This window comes from Elaeis guineensis, chromosome 7 (assembly GCF_000442705.2).
Source record: "Elaeis guineensis isolate ETL-2024a chromosome 7, EG11, whole genome shotgun sequence".
NCBI classification, from domain to species: domain Eukaryota; kingdom Viridiplantae; phylum Streptophyta; class Magnoliopsida; order Arecales; family Arecaceae; genus Elaeis; species Elaeis guineensis.
Window position 1 is genome coordinate 87427913 of NC_025999.2, and position 20516 is coordinate 87448428.

Genomic DNA, 20516 nt, shown 5'->3' on the forward strand with positions numbered 1-20516 from the left:
AACGGATCCCCGCCATCCGGGTCATGGAATGGAGTATACTGGTGGAGAAGGGGAGTCAGCATGGCACTTCGTTTTTATGCTATTTGTCGTGAACCTTTCTCGTTGAGAGTATCAGGACCTACTACAAGAGCTGTTGGCTAGCTGTTTTTTTTTTTTTTTTTTTGCTACAGACAGTCATATAGTGTTTAAATTGTGATGAACTGCATTCAGAATTCCAAGTTACAAGAAGTTGTAATATACCATATTCCTTGAACAGCTTATGTATAGATGCCAATCCATGTGCTCGGGCAACATTACATGGTTGGGTTCAAGGGTAGAATCAAGTTGGACCAGATAAGGATTTGCTACCAAGCCAAATCGACCAAAGTTAGTTTCCATCTATCATTAAAAATTCAGAGGGTGTTTGATTCGTAACCAAAATCGGATTGGGAATAAAAATCGGAATGATCAAATCCTTCGAAGTGTTTGGTTCGTAATCGAAATCGGAATCAAAATTGAAATGAAAATTTGAATCCATAGAGAAGAGTAGGGATTGAGTTCTATATAGATTGAGCCATTCTCATTCTACTCTAAAATCAGAATCGAAATGGGATTCTTTTCAATCAAACGGTTGGAATAGAAGTCATCCATTCTGAATTCTAATTTCAGACCTTCACTCCTCCCAACCAAACACCTCTTCAAACTAGTTGTTCTAGGTATTTATCAAATTTTGCTAAACTGTCTATTTTGCTAATAACTATCTAAGAATTTAGTTAGATCCGAGACCTAAACCTTATGGATTGTTAGTCCTTATGCATGACCAATGACAGTCACTTATGACCTCGAACTCTCCCTCGAGAACAAGAAGTCCCACGGCCAAAAAGGCGCCACCTTCTTTTAATCGTTTCCTAGCTTAATTAGTGGAAGTCCGAATCGAATAATCGTGGGGCGAGAAAAAGAACGAAGACATACTTCTCCTTTCTCTCGGAGCCACGGAGTTGGAGGAGAACTGAGAAGCGAGGGTAAAGGTAAGGTGGCTTCTGACTCTTGGTTCTGTCGAAATGGGATGGGAGCTTGCGTTTGACGAGAGCATCAGTGTGTGGAAATTGCTGGGATGGATAAATGTTTCTAGTGTAATCTTCCTCTCATCGGAGGGACGGTGGAGATGGAGGTTCCAGTGGTTATGGTTCTTGTTTCCATTTCCTTCTTAGCTCTGGTTTTAAAATTGAGCCAATCTGACCTCGGATTTATGAATTCCTGTTACTCTTTTTTAGTTAATCATGTTCTAACACTTAGCTTGTACGATGGAAAAATCACCATTTATGTGCTCCCATGTTTGTGCGTGTGGTTTGTGTATATTCTTACGTTTAACCCTGCAAGACGTACACTCAAAAAAAGAAAAAAAAAAAAAAAAAAAGCCCTGCAAGATGTAACTGTTGCTAACAAACCGTCTATTTAGACAGGAAGATGACAAAGGCCTCCGCTGCAGTACATGTCCCAACGAGCGACGGAGCAAAGCGGGGAGTCGGCAGACGCTCTGCCGACATAGTTTTCAACTTCGCGTCTCCCGTGCTCAGCGAGGTTAGGGCATGCCATTGGACCCCTGGGGGCATTTCGGGAACTCGAAGCTGGAGTGCGGACAATGACGTGGAGAAAAGGAACGAGAAGGCTCATCCGTCCTCCTCTTTTCGGATCCGACAAAGAAAGGGAAAAGGAAACCCGTCGGATCTCGCGTTCTTTTGACGGCAGTCAGCGCCCTTCCTCGCCGGTAATCCTTCTCTTTCTCTCAACCGATCTGTTTTAAGGTCTTCGGTTTGTTTCGCAGTCAATTCTTGGTTCGTTTTTCTCTCCGATCGTATCTGTCTTTCCGAAGAATTTCTAGCTTAGTTTATACACCAGACTTGCAGCTGCTAATGATGGGTTATTCTCGGATTTCGCTATCTAGATGCAAAGATGAGTGGTCGCTTGACGTTTTAGGATCTGTTCCGGATTTTGAATTGTTCAGATGTAGATTTTGGGTTTATTTTCTTATCTTTCTTTGGATACTTGTTTAGTTTAGTTGATTTCTTCGGAAGAATCTTTAGTTCATGACTGTTGTTACATCAGATCTCGAGTAGCTACGGAATACCGAGAGTTTAGGGTTTAGCGGTTTAGGTGCCAAACGGTTGTCTGGTTTGATGATTTTAGGTTTTATTTTATTTTATTTATTTATTTATGCTATTGCTATTTTATGGATTTTGTGATGGTTTGACATAATCCCTGAGATCGTTGAGATTGTGTGGTCGGTGCACCAGATTCCTAACTATTTAAAAAAAAAAAAAGAAAAAAAAGAGGCGTTTAAGGGTTAAAAAAAGAGGCGTTTACGGGTTTATTGTCTGACGCATTTAGTTTTGGGTTTGTATGGATATTATGATGAATTGATGTAGTTTTAGTGTTCCTAGGAATGAAGATCTTTTTAATTTGGAAGTTTCTACAGGGTTTATAAGGTTGGAATTATTTTGATTTCTGGGATTGGCGTCTAGGGTCTAATGGAATGTGCCAATGTGGTATATAAGATGTGGGAGAATTAGTAACTTTGCAATTGAGCCCATGTGCGGGTTAGGACTATAATATGTATGCAGCTCTTTCTTTATAGTCGATAAATTTGGGGTTTTAAATTCACTTTTTTTTTTTTGCCCTATTTGTTATTGTTATTGTCACTTTTTCAGAAGTAGTTCTAGATTTTTCTAGGAACTAATATGAATTTGTATTTAAAGATTTAGGTTCCAAATATAGCTCCATGTATGCATGCTACTTGTATGAGAATGAAGCTAAATAAACTTCTAATTTTAAAATTTTTGAGCTACGACTTGATCTCTCTCCCCCCCACTGCTGCTCCATTTCTCTTTTCTTCCGCCCTCTCATTTTTGCTTTCAGCTATTGTTCATTTTGTCCTCCATCCTTATTTATAGCTTCTAGGTACTTTTCTAATCTGATGTTTCGTATTTGGATTTTTTTTCCTCCCACAATTGGCTCTTTCTTTGGTTTATATTTGATAAATTTGCATTTCATTCTGCAGCTTCTTCTATTCGTTTGGTTTTCATGCAAGAATATATGAATTGTCTTCAAAGATTTTAGATCTCGTCTTTGTGGGATTCATTGTTATATTACTTTGATATGTTTAATTTCATTTACCTATTGGGAGTGGAGCCATTTCATGTAGTTGGGACAAGGTTATAATCTATTAGGTGGTGGTTTAAAAGTCTTGTACATTCAGAGTCTTAAACCTTTTTTTTTCTTTTTTTCTATTTTTGGTTACTATATAATATTTGCTCTGAAGTAGAGTATTTTAAGTATTGTTGTTGTTTGTGCTAGGGTTTCAGAATCTAGTGGGATGGAGGGTGTTCCTGTCATCCCATTTTATTTCTATGAAAAAAATGATCAGATCGGGGAAAAGGAAGAATTTCATTAACTTGCTCTACTCGAATCTCTTAAAAAAAATAGAAAAAGGGGAAAAATTAGCAAAAATAAGGTTTATGTCTTCTTTACTTTCACTGGTCATCTATTTATCCAAAAATTGAGGTACATAGCCTCCATTTATAATAGTGAGGTCTATCTTTCACAATTCTAGTCTAATTTCTCTCCTAATTCGAATAAGACTAGCTTTTCAAAAATAAACATGAGTAGTGAAAATAAATATGAAAAAACTAAAATTCTATAGGAGGTAGATCTCGACTCATGCATCAATTTCGTCTTTTATCTATCTATCTAATTCTTCTTGGGATGGAAAATACATCCGATCAAAGTCTGTCCTGAAAAGGAAATTTTTGGTTTGATAAACCCATTTTGGAGCCCAAATGATAAATTCTCAGTCCGTTTTAATCTCTTAGAGGGTTGGTGCTAAGTTATAGATCTCAAAAAATTATGTGATTTGAAAAAAGGTTCTCACTTGAATGTCGTATGACCAAATTATAATCTTTGAAAGTTTGGCATGCAATTCAATTTCCAAATGTGATAGATCTCCCTTCTAAACCATATCAGCCTTACTTATAGTGGTCAAAGTGGTTCATATAAAGTCCGATGGTCCTTCTCGATTAGAGCTTTCCCTTTTAGGAGATTTAGCTCTTGCTAAATTGAAACTGAATGTGGAAAAATACTAGCTTTCTTGTTGCACGGTTGAACCACTTACCTTTGCTTAAAAATGGTTTCTGACCTTGCTCTTCTTTATTAGACGATAAATCTTTGTCTCCAGACATGGGAGACAATTTCACTATAAGAGTTGCGAGTGCTTATGTTGAAAGCATTGCCAATTGAGACATGATCTTGGTAAGTTGGACAATCTTCTCCTCTAATTGTGGGAGCCGTTCCTTCATCTCATCAATCAAGGTCGAGCTAGCATCCATATTCTCCTTTGTCATTCAATTTACTTCAATCACGGATAGCTTTTTTGTTTTTGACTACTTGTATTGTTCGCACATTAGGACCATAAGCTAAGGCTCCTATATATACAAAGGATCAAAGCTCTGATATCAACTTAATCTAATTAGGAGAAAGAAGAATTTTCTCCACTTGCTTTGCTTGAATCTCTCAAAAGAAATCTAGGCAAAAGGTGCAAAATTGACGAAAGTAGGTTTTAGGTCCTCTTCTCTTTCCTTGATCATCCATGGATCCAAAAGTTTGAGGTACATAGCTTCTATTTATAATAGAAAGGTCCGTCTTTTGTAATTGGACTCCTTTCTTAGCTCAAATTAAACTAAGACTCCTTTCTTAGCTCGAATAAAACTAACTTTCCAAAAATGGGCATGATTGGTAGAAAACATAAAAAAAAAAAAATCCTATCGAAGATAGATCTCAACTCTCATATCAATTTTGCTTTTTTTTGCTCTATCTAATTCTTCTTGGATTAAGAGATATATTCGATCAAAATCTTTCTAGAAAAAAAAATTATGGTTTGATTGGGCCGTTTTGGGGCCCAAAAAACAGAATTTTGTTGCTAAGTCGTAGATCTAAAAAATTACCCGATTTGAAATTTAGAAAAAAAAAAGATCATCTTAATGGGATGTCGTATGACCATGTTATGGCTTTCGAAAGGTTGATATACGATTTGGTTTTTTAATATGACAGAACACTTCTGGATCCTATCCAGCCCTACTCTTAGTAATCAAAGTGATCTACATCAAGTCTGGTAATCCTCTTGGATAAAAAAAGAGGAACTGGGATGGAAGGGGGTTTTAGAACCGAGGTTGGTAATGCTTAACCCATTTAACCTATTTAACTTATTCAAATTATTGTAAATTGTGTTAGGTTACTTGTTTAATAAAATGATTAAGTTCTGATTTGGATTTTCGATCCACTTAATGAAATCGTTTGGTTTGGGTTAATGAATTTTTGATCTATCCTATATGGGATCCAACCTATATCTAGTCCATCCGACCTAATTGCCACCTCTATCTGAAGCCCATCCACATGGGGAAAGAAAGAAGAAATGGAGAAAGAAAAGGGAAGAAAAAAAAAAGAAACGAAATAAATAAGGGAGAAAAAGACAAAGAAAGGAAGAAATAAAGAAGAAGAAAAAAGAAAGAAAGTAAAAGAATAAGAAAAGAATGAAGTGAAGGAAAGGGGAAGAAAAAGGAGACAAAGAAAGGAAGGGTGTAAAAAATAAAGAAAGGAAGGAAAGAAGAAAGAAAATAAAAAAAGGAGAAAAAAGAAATAAAGCAGTGTAGAATAGAAACAAAGATAGGAAGGGAGGCAAGAAAGAAAGGAAGGAAATTCAAAGAAACAAAAAAAAAGAAAAATAAAGAAAAAAATAAAAGTAAGAAGGGAAGAGAGATGGAGGGCACCTATGGGACTGCGTCGGATGTGGCAGGAAAACAGAGGATCTCATTAAGGGTCTATTTGGATGATTGGGCCCAAAATCCTATGGAATTTATGGGATAGGCCAGTACACCTAGCAAAATCAGATTGAGCTAGGCATATACTCACAAATACCCAGAATATCTTTGGAGAGAGCCGGCCCGAATCGAAGAAAAAGACAGCAGCAGGTCTTTTTCTTCCCCCTATAGGATTCGAAATTTATGTTCTTTTGGGCTATAGACATGATGTTTTCCATCTCTTTATTTATTTATATTTCTACTAAAATTAGTGAGAGTGATTGAAAAGATTAGAATCATTGGTCATAAAGTTCTGAAATTCCTTTTTTCGTAAAAAAGGCTGCCAAGGAAACAAAGTCATGCTATGGGGGTGATCATATCCACAATGTGAGGCTTTTTTTTGTAAAAAAAAAATTTAATGTCTCTACCAATTGGTTTGTATCACCATTATGGTGTAATCAATGCGGGCTCATGTTAGCTTGGGTGATATAAACTGGTATATACAGTTATATTAGATGATTTTATATTAAATTATCAGCCAAGATTTTCTTAGCGGTCTTTGCAGTTTAGAATCAATTTTTGATTATTAATTATTTAAATTATTGTCTTAAACGGTCATAAATATTTTGTTTACTATATTAGCCGAGATTTTGAAATATCTGGTTCTAAAATTTTGGCCTAAATATTTTGCTTTTTCCCTGTTTTGCCCATCTTTTCATATTAACCAAAGCAAACTGAGATCTTGGATTCTTGGCCCCTCTTTGTCTCAACCACCTATCACAATGGCCGAGACGTTTACTCTTAAAAACCTTATTAAACCTAAAGAGAGGAGAGTAGGGTGGATGATGCAGAAGTGGACAAGAGGCCAGAACCTAGAATTTCTCCAACACAACTCAAGATTCTGTTGGAAAATACTATTTAGAGCCATATTTATAGCTTAAACGCCTTTCTATATTCTCTAACTGTAGCTAAGACTTTTCTAAATTCCTTCGTAGCCAAAGATGACAAGAGGTTCGTGAAATAGCAAGATTTGATTCCCCTAAAATTCTTTATAAAAAGCCATCTAGATCACCTTAAAAACTAACTCTTGCATCAAGATCACCAAGAACATCTTGGAGAGGGCATAAACCTGATTATTAGTGCAATGGGGGGTTTGCTTATTAATTTGGGGCTGAAATGCCAACTTTGCACTTGTTCATTAAAAATTAGTTGCAGCTATTTCTAGAGAGTTATTGGGGAGGAAAAGTATTTTTCTATAAGTAAAGTAGGATTTGAAGATATTAATTCTTAAATTAGGGTTGGAAACACCTTAAGCCCCAACATCTAGAGAGACCTACAATAAAACATGCGATATGTATATAATCCTTGATGACCCAATATAAGCAAGGAAAAACAGGTGGATAGATAAGAAGACAATGCACGAAGACAATGAGTATACTTTACCGTTGAGAAGTTCAGTGAAAGATTGCCATCTCTTCATGTAACTCAATATGCTGTTTTATTTGGACTTTGGAGTGAAGCATTCCCTTTTCTTTTTTCCCTTTTTCTTCTTCTTTCTCCTTCCTTCCTTTCACTTTTTACCTTTCATCTTTTTTTCTTTCTTTCCTGTCTTCTTCTCTCCTCGCATGGATGGGTTTCGGAGTCCCGTCCTAGTCCCAGTCTCGTTTTCTTATAGGAACGAAATGGGATGACCAGGATGCCATCCATCCCACCGGGATATAAACCTTGATATGTATAGCATATCGAGGAATCACAATATTTTATGTTAAATAAACATGCACCTAACTTTGGACAACTCATTGTATTATTGGCAAGCCTATTTACTGTCTATACTACTTTTCTTTCTACCTTTTTTTTCACCATTTGCACCAGATTCTTACACTGTTCCTGTGGTATTTTTGTTGTTTTGTGCTGGTAAATCAGTCTCTCTTTGGTGTGCTAGAAGTTTCCTAAAATGGCAGATGGTCATGAAACTGATAAGAATATTGAGATATGGAAGATTAAGAAATTGATTAAGGCACTGGAATCTGCAAGAGGAAATGGTACAAGCATGATCTCTCTTATAATGCCACCACGAGATCAAATCTCTCGAGTCACCAAGATGTTGGGTGATGAATATGGAACTGCTTCAAACATTAAAAGTAGAGTCAATCGGCAGTCTGTGCTGGCTGCCATTACCTCAGCACAGCAGAGGCTCAAGCTTTATAACAAGGTTCCTCCCAATGGGCTGGTTCTGTATACTGGAACCATAGTTACAGAGGATGGAAAAGAAAAGAAGGTAACTATAGATTTTGAGCCATTCAAACCCATTAATGCATCACTATATCTTTGTGATAACAAGTTTCATACTGAGGCTTTAAATGAACTTCTGGAATCTGATGATAAGTTTGGATTCATAGTTATGGATGGAAATGGAACACTTTTTGGCACTTTGAGCGGCAACACACGTGAGGTGCTTCACAAATTCACTGTGGACCTTCCAAAGAAGCATGGACGAGGAGGGCAATCAGCACTACGATTTGCTCGGCTTCGGATGGAGAAGCGTCATAACTATGTGCGAAAGACAGCTGAGCTTGCCACCCAATTCTTCATTAATCCAGCTACAAGTCAGCCGAATGTTGCTGGGCTAATTCTGGCTGGTTCTGCTGATTTTAAAACAGAATTAAGCCAGTCGGACATGTTTGATCCACGTCTTCAGGCCAAAATACTTAATGTAGTTGATGTTTCTTATGGAGGAGAGAATGGCTTCAATCAGGCCATTGAGTTGTCTGCGGAAATTCTATCAAATGTGAAGTTTATACAGGAAAAGAAATTGATTGGGAAGTATTTTGAGGAAATAAGCCAAGACACTGGGAAGTATGTTTTTGGTGTGGATGATACTCTTAAAGCTCTTGAAATGGGTGCTGTGGAGACCTTGATTGTTTGGGAAAATCTGGATATCAACAGATATGTGTTGAAGAACAGCGTTACTGGAGAAATCATCATAAAACATTTGAACAAGGATCAAGAAGCTGACCAGAACAACTTCCGTGATCCGGCTTCAAATGCTGAATTAGAGGTGCAGGACAAAACTTCCCTGCTTGAGTGGTTTGCCAATGAATACAAGCGTTTTGGTTGCACCCTCGAGTTTGTTACCAACAAATCTCAGGAGGGCTCACAGTTCTGCAGAGGGTTTGGTGGCATTGGTGGAATCTTGCGTTACCAGCTTGATATAAGGTCGTTTGATGAGCTGTCTGATGATGGAGAGGTGTTCGACGACTCTGATTAGGAATCAGCTCAACCCATCAGCAGAGATGGCCCTGGGAATGTCTGCAATTGCCATCATTTGCACCTAGTTTTGTTCAATTTTGCATGATTCCTCCATAAGCTATCAAGAGTTTGTTTATCACCTAAGCATGGTTGCATACTAGACTGTTGCATGTGGTATTGCTCAAGTTTTGTAAGCAGCAAGACATAGGTGCTTCATACTTTCAGAAGCAGAGCAGCATTCATGAATTACAAGTTAATATTTGGTTGGCCAGCTTGATTTAAAACTCACGAAAACCCAAGATTTCTTTGTGATTGTGGTGCTGAAAGAGGTTTTGTGGTTACCTGTGGTTTGTTTGGTCTCTTCATATAGGTCTCAAGGCACATTGGCAACTTTCATTCTGTTCTATTTTGTTTAGTGTCTGTCGCCATGATTTCTGTTACCGGAGTTGCTTGACTGAGCGTTCACTTTAAACTTAAACACTTTGCAATTAGTTAATTTGTGCTTGAGTGTCATTCCTGATGAATTATGTTGCTCAAGTATGTTAAATTCTTATCTTAAGCATGCTACAATACGTAGGGTTTTTGTGCAACCAGGTCTGCCATCTTAGAAGTAATGATGGGAAATGATGAGCACAAGTACATAATTCTTCCTCAAGATCATTTGTACTTGGTTTTTTGAATCACGATATGGTATTTTTAGGAACTTATAGAGCTGTAAAAATGTGGATGCCTATTGGGGTGTGCTCTCTGCACCAATCAGATGAGGCATCCATCTGCTGCTGGAAAAAGAAGGCTGTAGGAGTTCTCCATCTGTTGTGGATGTGAAATACAGTTGGTGATTGGTGGAGTTGATTCTGAAAAGTCTGAATGGGTTTTCCTATTTGTTTGAATTTCTGAATTCTTAGCACTAAATATATTCTACACATTCAGCTAATGCTTTGATATGATAAGCATGTAAACTAATTGAATTTCTTAACTAGGGATCACCATTTGAATTGTGCAAGAAATTCAGTTTTAAGGAATCCCATCCAATTGAGGAATATCTGCTAGATTAATGTATGATGCAAAGTTTTGGTAAGCCTCTGATTTGTGCTTCCTTTCCGGCTGAGGGCAGCCTAAAGGACCATTGTGCTAGAGGGGCTTATCTATTTAGTTGTAAGCAGAGCTTTGCGAAAAACTTGTTTTCCTGGGGAAAGAAAAAATTATCTGTAATTTTTTTTTGTTTCAATATAAAATTGATAAGTTTGGAAATGCTTATTGTTAAATTTCTCAAAAAGAAAAAAAAACTTTGTCATAAATAAATAATTATATTTTCTCTTTTCCTTTTCCATAGAATTTCTTGTAACCAAACAGACTGGAAGGAAAAAAGAAGTCTGACAAAAGAACATGTAAAGAATATGACAGCACTTGGAGTTACTAATCTGTTGTTTTTTAAATTATATATTGGGCATCTAAAATTTGAGTGTTCTAAACTTTCTTAAACCCTCTGAGATATTGGTTAATTACACTGGTGACTATAAAATTTCAATGTTTAGGTCTATTGTGCTATATTACTCATAGACAAAAATATCAGAAACATATTAAGTTTGCAATACTAGGTAATTATCTATCTATAATTAATTTTTGTCCAGAAAAGATCAAAATATTGGATTTTATCAGCTTGATCTTGACCTTTTAAATCTTGTCACTTGCACAGATGATCCTGACCATCCAGTTCAATAGTCCCTGACTAGGACGCATGACTACCTTTCATGGCTTGCTTTTAAATCTTGTCACTGGCTTGAATCATGCAAGCCATTGGGAGAAAACCGTGAATCCTTTTCAGATATGATTAGCTAATAGGCAATATATATATATATATATATATATATATATATATATATATATATATATATATATATATATATATATATGGAGAGAGAGAGAAAGAGAGAGAGAGAGAGAGATGCAAAAGGAGAGTGACAGATGTGGAAACTATGGGTCTCAAGTGTTGTAACCTCCCCAGTGACAGACGTGGAAACTATGGGTCTCAAGTGTTGTAATCTCAAGTGCTGTAACCTCCCCCAGAAAGCAGGCCCCTTTTGTCGTGTATCCTTGGTGGGTACACCCTCGGATGCCTCCATCGTTAATTCGAGCATGGAGCAAAAGGGGTCAAACATGTACGAACCGAGCTTTGATTCTCTTTGCCAGAGAATTATAATAATTTCATTATTCTTTTTGGGAAGAGATCCACATATTAAGCCCGTTGGATTTTGTCCCTCTCCATGGCTAGGCTTGGCGTTCACAATTTGAAGAGAGATCCCAAATGCACATGATCTCAGGCTCTACATGATCCACCGATCACAATCTCAATTTTGTTCTCATCCGGTCTCTTATTATCATGACCTATTGTTTCAGCAGATTATTAATAAAACAGACTTATACTATAAAATGGGTGATTATTCCATTTGAGGTTATCCTGATATGAATAAATGAATTTCATATTAGATTATCATATTTAGTATGAAAAATTGAAGAAAGAGATGGTAAAAAAATTAGTGGATCTCATATTTATTTTCTGAAGAGAGAAGATAAAATAAATATCATAGGAGATTGGTATTTGATAAATTTCTGCATGGTGATAATTTATAATTGATAAAAATATCTCCAATAAAATTATATATATAATCATTGGTTGTGATATCTTCTCAAATTTATTCAATAAAAAGATTTTACAAAAAAATTAAGATAAAAATGATATTATAAAAAAAGTTATGTGATTATAGTCATTATATAAGACTGATTGGAGATTACAATGCTATCCTAATATCTTTACTCTGTTTTCTTCTACAGTCCAACTTCTAGATCTAGGATTTTTAGATTTTTTTCTTCAATCCTCCACTCTTCCTTCAATGGCTAGTGCTTCTAGCTTTCTTTGCATTTTCCAATGGCGGTCGGAGATCCTCCACTCCTCATTCAGTGACCGATGTTTCTAGCTTCCTTCCTAATGATGGCTGGACAAACTGTGAAGCCAACCTACTCTCAGTTTCCTCCTTCGATCTTCCTTCAGCACCGATCCTTGAGAGAAGGTAGTCGTACTTGTCGGCACTCCGCCATCGCTGAGGGAGTCCAGATCTACGTCATTTTCTTTCTCCTTTTTCTTCGCAAAGGTCATCGTTGAGAGGGCTTGTGCCACTTGGTTCCTTGGTCGCTTGAGATATAGAATTTTTCTTCATTTTTCTCTTTCAGTGGCCGGTGCTTTCTTTCCTAATGACCATTACCAAGAGGGTTGGCCGCTCGAGATCTATGATTTTTTTCTCTTTTCCTCCTTCCATACTTTTTTTATCCTTTTTCAAGGTATATTTTCTTATTTTTTTCTCTCATTAATTTTAGCCACTTGCTTAAGGTTAGGGTTATTGATTTTTTTTTCTTCGTGCCCGATGGAAATTGGAAAGTTGAAGTAGATCAATTAAACAAGTTACTTGTTTAATAAATAGGTTAAACAAATTAGATTTGAATGATCTGTTTATTAAAGATGTCGGATTCAGGCTTGAAATTTGACTTGTTTAATAAACAGACCGGATTTAGATTTGATGTTTTCTGACTCAACACGCATCTAATTCGATTCATTTATGACTTGACATGATTCGATTGCCATCCCTATCTGATATTAAAAAATATTTTATATTGAAGGGTATTTGTAAATTCAATCATATTTCTATATAGGATTTGTTGCGGCCAATCTTCGATTGTGCCTAACTTCGATGAAGAGCAACTTGCAAAAAAAGTTCACGGACCAGAATTATATCCAATAGGGATCCTCCGATGCCTAAATCAGCGGAGAGTGGTGAACAACATATATTTTAAAATAAAATCTGGTAGAATCTAGCTCAGAAGTGTCTTACCCTTGCTGTTCCTTTACCTCCCCTTTATATAAATAATTTGGGTGTAACTATCTGTAACGATTTGGCACATGGGGTCCCGCTTATCTCGACATTATGTGATAATGGAGTGGATAGTTAATGCTCACTAATAATCATGGTAAGTAGCCATTTTGTACTTTTTGCGCTGGCAGTTTCTGATATACCGATTATGTGTCGGTGATTGTAATATACCGACTGATCATCGATTGGTGACTCTGATATACCGACTGACCATCAGTTATAAAATCGATCAAGTCATTATGGTTGACTTGGATTCGTCAGAAAAGTCGATTGAGAATTATCGACTGTCTGTCGATGTACCGACTGATTGTTGGATGTCCATGTCCTTGGCGTAAATAGAAAGTTGGATGATGAGTCTTGTAGATATCATAGTTGAACCAGAACTCGTTCAGCGATCTGGTTTTGATGGTTCTCCACAGAACACCGACACATATTCAGATGGCCGACTGTGAATCGGGGGGAGCAGATCTGATTGCCCCAATAAGTGACCCCTCCTAAGTCCAAGGTGGCTTGATACGTGGCTTGACATATTGGACGAAGAGAGTCTCCACATGTCATTTTGAGCTTCAATTTTGTGATCATTTTGCCTGCATGCATTAATGATCCTCTCGAAAATCGAAAGGTCTCCAATCATTTTATCATTTTGATGATCGTGTGATCATCATTGGAATGTCGATTCAAGGAGATGGTTATTTAATATTGCAATCGATCGGATGGCAGAATGATTTGATTTGATTTGATTTCAATCGATCGAAAGCTGCCATGTGTCCGATGGTTGTTGGCTCCTGTCAATTTATGTGGATTGTGCCCACATGTCTTAATCTAACGGTAGGTGCATCGAAAGATCTAAACGACGATTGGTTCAGACATAGCCACATATCAGAATCTGAGATAATCTCGATTCGAATGAGCCTATCTCGACCGTCGATGCATCTATATATATAAGTTGCTTTCTTCCCTCATTTGGACCCTCTGCTGCAATTCTGAGAATCTGACAGATCTTTGTGGGTGTCAAGAGTATCGTTGAGTTTCAGTGGAAGTCGAAAGTTTCAGAGCCATCTTCTTCTTGTTAGATATGTGTCCTAGAAATCAATATTGACGGACACACACCTTTCTCTAAGATATGTTTTGTACTTGATGGGCAGTCTTTATAATCAATCATATCTTTTGTGTCCATGATTTATCCTAGAAATTAATAAAAATAATTTTGTATATTCTCAAAATATTAAGAATTTGAGATATACATCATTAGTAGTTAATTTCTAAATGCTCTCGATCGAAAGATCATCACGAAGGATAGTGATCAATCCATTCAAGATCGGTGCACGGATCACCTCCCTTTAGGATAAATGAGTTTCGAATCTACGGTGTAGAGACACTGGGATGAGAGTGTGGATGGTTGTTAGAGAACAACTTACACTAAGCGTGACCAACATGAGAAATCACTTGGATGTCTACTCACTCGTCAGTGATTTTTTCGATGCTGCAGTGGTATGATTGATCCTTTGACCTGTAGTGTATTAGCTATTCGCAGCGAGGCTACTTAGTTCGACTGTATGTTCTTTTGATCCCTAGCCATTCAGGTTCTTACTGTGTATATTGGTTATTGTAGGTTCAAATTCACTGTTTGGAGTAGGATGCACTTAGATAGAATCTATCGATCTTGATAGAAAAAGAGAAGTCCTATGTGATTCGTAAGATTGAGTTTAGAAAATCTCTGATCAGAATAAGTGTGAATACTGAAAAAGAGATTCCACAGGATTCACAGATGAACTCAAATCGAGTCAATCTAGCATATGACAGATGATGGAGTTTGACGAGTTCTCCATGATCTTTATCTAGTCGAGACTCATGATAGAGAGATTGTATCACACGATAACTGCACCTAAGAGATCATTTTTCTGTTCTTCTGGATTGTCACTATATGTTGCTAGACATCACTGGTGGATCGTGAGAACTCACTAAGATTGTTCTCGGATCAACGATCCTTATTGAGGTGAGTTGGAATCGTTTCAGTCCATCGAAAAGAGTTTCGATGATACTGTGATGGAGATCACGGTATGTCTCACTATCAAATAGAATAGAACTTGAGGGGTCACACACAAAAGGAGCATAACCTGATCAATGGCTTGGATCATATTCGAATTATCAATCGGATTGATAATTTGAATTTTAAAAACTGCTAATTTACAATCGTTATAGTTTTGGCAGCTGCTAATTGTTAGCGCAGGAACTTAATTATAAATATTATAATTTTTTTGGACTGATTAAATTATGAATTAAATTTTAATTAAATTAAATTATATTATATTTAATTTAATTTAATATTAATTAGGTTCAATTATTCAAATCAGATTTGGATTTCAAGCTTGATTGGATCAGACTTGACAACCTTTCGAATTCGACTCGACTCGGACTCGATTTGAATCCGATTGAGACCCAATTTGAACTAGAAGAACTATAACTCGAAGAGCCCAGGTTTCTTGAGACTCTCTCTCTCTAGAAATCACATCAAGAAGAAAAGAGGGGTGATATTTTTCTCATACTTCTCTTCTTGCGTGAGAGAAAGGGGATTGGCGCCCCACCTTATCTGAAATTTTTTTCTTTCAAATTTTTTCTATTTGAATATGATTCAACATAGGATAAAATTCATCTAATTGGGGCATGTAAAGAATTTTTTATGTGATAAAAAAATTAGAGAAAGTTTGGACATGCGCTAAAGGGAAGGGAGTTTCTTTTCTTGCCGCATAACTTTATCTCCAAGCCTATCTATCCCTTGATTTGGATTTGAACGCCTTAGATTTAAAGAGATGAGATCTCTTGGGCATGAGGAAGAGGTTGTGCGTTGGATAAGAAGGTTTTTGTTTGAGAAAATTAAAGTGTGGCGTGATGTTTTGCATGAGAAAGAAGTACCGACTTTTTTAGGACATCACAACTTCCTTCCAACGCCTCCTCCTCCTTTCTTCCTTCATGTCCACGTCCAGATCTGATAGAGATCAAATCTAAGAGAGAAAAAGAGAAAGAAGAAGAGAAGAAAAAGGATTCTTTTTTTTTTTATGATGATCTGATTCAGATCCCGTCGGATCTGTACGAAAGAGTTCGCGCAGCATTCTTCTTCAAGATCTGGAAGAAGAGATTTAGATCCAAGGATGAGAAGCGAGATCTGCAAGGTACTAGCATATTGATAATTTCAGTATTCGATCAGGCATCTCCATGTAGATATCAGCAGAGATCGAGCACGTGTGTGGCTACAATCAGAATCTGGAACATCCGTAGATCCAAAGGTATGGAGATCTGATCTCCATTTGATTTTCACTAATGATTGTTTTTCTTTTTAGATTTTAGATCATAGTTGCATGTTCGTGTCAAGATTCTTGCTATGATTTTTAGATTAGATCTGATACGTAAATAAATTAAAATTTATTTTAATTTATTTATTTTCACTGTTTAGTATTTAGAAAAAAATTTAAACTACACGTACAAAATCGTAGTCATTTTCTAACACTTCTTCCTCGTGTCTTTGTGGTCCCTCAAGTTTTCTTAGCTTTCAGGTTAGAACTTCCTCCTTCCTTTCACTTTTTTATTTCCTTTTAAATTTTTTCTCCGCCAATATCAATGGCAAGTAGCAATAGAAAAGGCAAGGATAAGGCTAGGGTAGATGAGGATAGACCCATAGATAGAGCCCCTAGTCTTTCTCGGGGCAATCGACTAGCTGGTTCGATTGACGATTCTCTTTCGGATCCAACAGTAGATGTTTTCTTTCTGACTGAGTCCACAGTCGTTCGCCTTCGAGAATAGTATTGCATTATAGAGCAGTTTCGACTGTTTGCACCTAGTCTGGATGGTCAGGTGATTTTTTCTCATTTAGATCAAGTTGCTTTCTATGTTGAGAATCTTCGGACTGGCCTTCGATTCTCGATTCTGACATTCATTCGAAATATTTTGGACTATTACCGACTCTGCCTAGCCCAGGTTGCTCCAAATTTTGTTCGGCTCTTTATTATCTTTGCCTTGTTGTATCATATGATTCCCATCAATCCCAGACCATCCCACTTTCGTGCTTTCTTTGTTCTTTGCCTTCATTCGAAGGCTGCAGATTGGTGGTTTTTCAATTCGAGAAAGGGTCTGTCCTTCATTACCAACCTTCCATCTTCCATCTATGATTGGAAGACTCAATTCTTCTTTGTTTCTTCTTCTTTGGCTTGGGGCTTTCCTTCCACTCGGAGAAATCTGAGAGTGAGCCTGAATGATTTCAGTCAAGTTGATGCCATTGATCGAGAAGACTTCCTCCGACTGAAGGATATGAAAGTCCCTCCATAATTGGAGCTGTTGACGAAGCAGGTGCTTTACGACGTCAGACTTAGTTCGACACTTGCCGTAGGTATAGCATAGTCGTCCTTTCACTTTTCACTTTTTATCTGACTTTAAATTTGTAGCTAAATTATTGTTGTCTTTTGTTTGCAGCTATGCGACCTTCGGTGCAACTTTCGGTAGATGAGATCTGACGGTTCACCATCGCTAAGAAAAGGCCCACTACTGGTGCAGGTCCCTCTCAAGCCCCAAAGAAGACTCGGCCTGACATACTATTGGCAGTGGTTTTTGAGGGCCGCACCAAATCACCATCGATCGTAGCTCCTGAGGCCCATACTGAAGTAGTCATTGCATTGTCAGCTCCAGTGGCTCTACCGACAACTGAAGTTCACTTGCCGACTAGACAGCTAAGTGATAAAGATGCTATCATGATTGTCGACCCAATGCCGACTAGCAAGGGGCTGACAGTATCTCAGGTGCTCCCTTCACTCGAACCAGAGTTGGCCAACATTGGGCCGACAGTTTCTCGAGCACCTCCAATGCCCGAATGGATGGTGGCTCCAGTCCACTAGCCATCTGCTCAGGAGTGAGGGAAGGCACCAGCGACTCCAGTCGGTGGTAAGATTCCAGAAGGGTGGATGGAACATTGCAATATTCGGGCATCCGTTGGGAAGTCAGCCCTGGCGGACCCAAAATGGGCGAGGCAGCTCGTGGAGGCTGTGCTTCTCCTAACTCATCGAGAGAATAGGAAGTGTCGGACCGCGGCCGATATGTTTTCATCATTTTATCCGACAATCCTCAGTGTAAGTCGATACTCCATTTTTTAATTGTCTTTCTTCTATCTGTCTTTTTAACTATTCTTTCTTATTTTCAGCTGGTGCACAACATGTCGATGCTGGAGAGAGGGTATCAAGGGATCGCAGATCTCCATCGGATATGGATTGAAAAGGTTTCAACCGCAAACATTGAGAAAATTGCTGCCATTGAACGTCTTCAAGCGGCAACAGAATGGAAGGAGAAGTATCAAGAGGAGATCTCCCGTATGAAAATTGAGTTGGAGTCGGCTAAAGCCGAGTTGGAGTTGGCTCAGCAGTCGGCCATATCCCAAAAGGAGCGAATTAAGAGGAAGAAGCACGTGATTAATCGACTCTGAAGGGAACGTGATAGTTGTATCCAAGAACTGGAGGAAGAATAGAAGAGACATTGGGCCACTGAAGCTCGGTTGACACTGGCCAATGCAGAGTCGGCTTCGACCAAGGAGAAGACAAAGTCGGCTCAAGAGGCTCTCAATCAGGCCAACAAAGACTACAAGAGGATAGAGGACTTCAAGAATGAAATCTTTGAGAGTAGCCACGAGGCCTACTGGGTTGGATATATGGATGGTCGAGATGCAGTTGGGGAGCTCTACTTGGAGCTGGATCTGAGTAGCATTATAGTTTCGACCCGGGAGGAGAGGACACTTGAAGCAACACCAGTTATTGAGAGAACTGCCCCAACTGAAAAAGCTGCACTGACTACTGTAAAGACTACTCCAACTACAGAGGAAGTCACACTGATGTCGGTTGGAGCAGAACCAGCAACTGTTGAAGGCCAGGAGACCGAAGCTGCGACGGTTATCGATACAGCTGAGGAGGCTGATAGGTAGTTGGTGTAGATAGGATTTTTGCTACCAGACGATGGTCTGACTTCTTGTAACCGGACTTTGGTCCAATTTTGTAACCCTTTGTTGATAAATGAAAGAAAGAATTTTCTTAAAATTAAAAGTGTGGAACTTTTTGAATATTTTCTCTTTGGATGTATTGTTTGTTGTAGATGATTGTGGCGAATGTAGTCGAATATCAATCAAACAGCCGACTATCATTCGATTTTTCAACTAATAATTGATAGTCAAAGTTGTAGGATTTGCCTGTTAGTCAGATATCAGCCAACTAAACTTTAAATATAATTTTTTTAAATATTTAATATATCGAGACTAGCCGAATATCCTTCGATCGATCAGAGTCGAGTCGGTATATGTTCTGCCCAATCAAAATCGAGTTGGCTTATCATTTCGCTCAACCATAGTTGAGTCGGCATATCATTCTGCTCAACCATAGTTGAGTCGACATATCCAGTCATCTGCTAGGCATCGATATATAATCATCCAAGTGGAGTTGGTCGATATGCATGTTTGTCGATGAATCATCAGTCAGACATTATATTTGTGGATAGTCGAGTATTCAAAGAATGTAGAAATCCGATCGCATCATTTCAAATAGGTTATACATGTAGACAACTTTATTGATAATATATTTTCAGATTGTCCACATTCTACATTCAGAGGACAATCATTCCATTGAGGGTTTCTTATCGATAAGCATCAGGGTGAAGGGTTTCCATCACCCTGTAGGGGCCTTCCCAGTTTGGAGTTAGTTTTCTTTAATCCAAAGATTTTGAAACTTCTATTTTTCTCAGGACCAAGTCTCCAGGATGGAAGACCTTCAGTTTGACCCTTGCATTATAATATCGGGCCACTCTTTATCGGGATGCGGTCATTCTTATCTGAGCTTGTTGCTGAATCTTCGAGAGTAAGTCTAAGTCAGCTCTTCAATAATCGGAGTTGCTTGGCTCTGCATACTGCTTGACTCTCATTAATGGTAGTCCGATCTCTAATGGAATCACTGCTTCTGTTCCATATGTAAGATTGAATGGTGACTCTTCCGTTGGGATACGAAGAGTTGATCGATAAGCCCATAAGATAGGATAGAGCTCTTCTACCCATAAGCTCTTAGCTCCATTCAGTCGAGTCTTGAGTCCATGTAAGATCATTTGGTTTGTCACTTCTGCTTCACCGTTTGATTGTAGATGACCGACAGAGGTGAGTTTGTGCGCAATATGAAGTTTTGCATAAAATTTTCTGAAGTTTTGATTGTCGAATTATCAGTCATTATCAGTGATGATGGTGTATGGCAATCCAAATCTGCATATGATAAACTTTTGAATAAAATTTTTCAGCTTGTCTTTAGTAATTTATGCTAGAGATTCAGCTTCTATCTATTTAGTGAAGTAATCCATAGCAACCATTAAAAACTTCGTCTAACCAATCACTGGAGAGAAGGGGCTAAGAATGTCAATTCCCTATTGTGCGAATAACCATGGTGCAATGATCGATGCCAACTAGCTGGTCAGTTGATACTGTATGTTGGCATACTTCTGACATGCCTTG

General features: G+C 37.9%; 1 protein-coding gene across 1 annotated transcript; it reads left to right on the top strand.

Moving 5' to 3' along the window:
- Positions 1-1590: 1590 nt before the first annotated feature.
- LOC105048716 (eukaryotic peptide chain release factor subunit 1-3) lies at positions 1591-9590 on the top strand. Its single transcript, XM_010928136.4, has 2 exons — positions 1591-1747; positions 7752-9590. The coding sequence occupies exon 2, from the start codon at positions 7783-7785 to the stop codon at positions 9094-9096; it is 1314 nt and encodes a 437-aa protein (XP_010926438.1). The 5' UTR covers positions 1591-1747; positions 7752-7782; the 3' UTR covers positions 9097-9590.
- The last annotated feature ends 10926 nt before the right edge of the window (positions 9591-20516 follow it).

What these genes read in the sequence shown, in the direction of transcription:
- LOC105048716 (XM_010928136.4), top strand. Translation starts at nt 7,783, where the DNA reads ATGGCAGATGGTCATGAAACTGATAAGAATATTGAGATATGGAAGATT.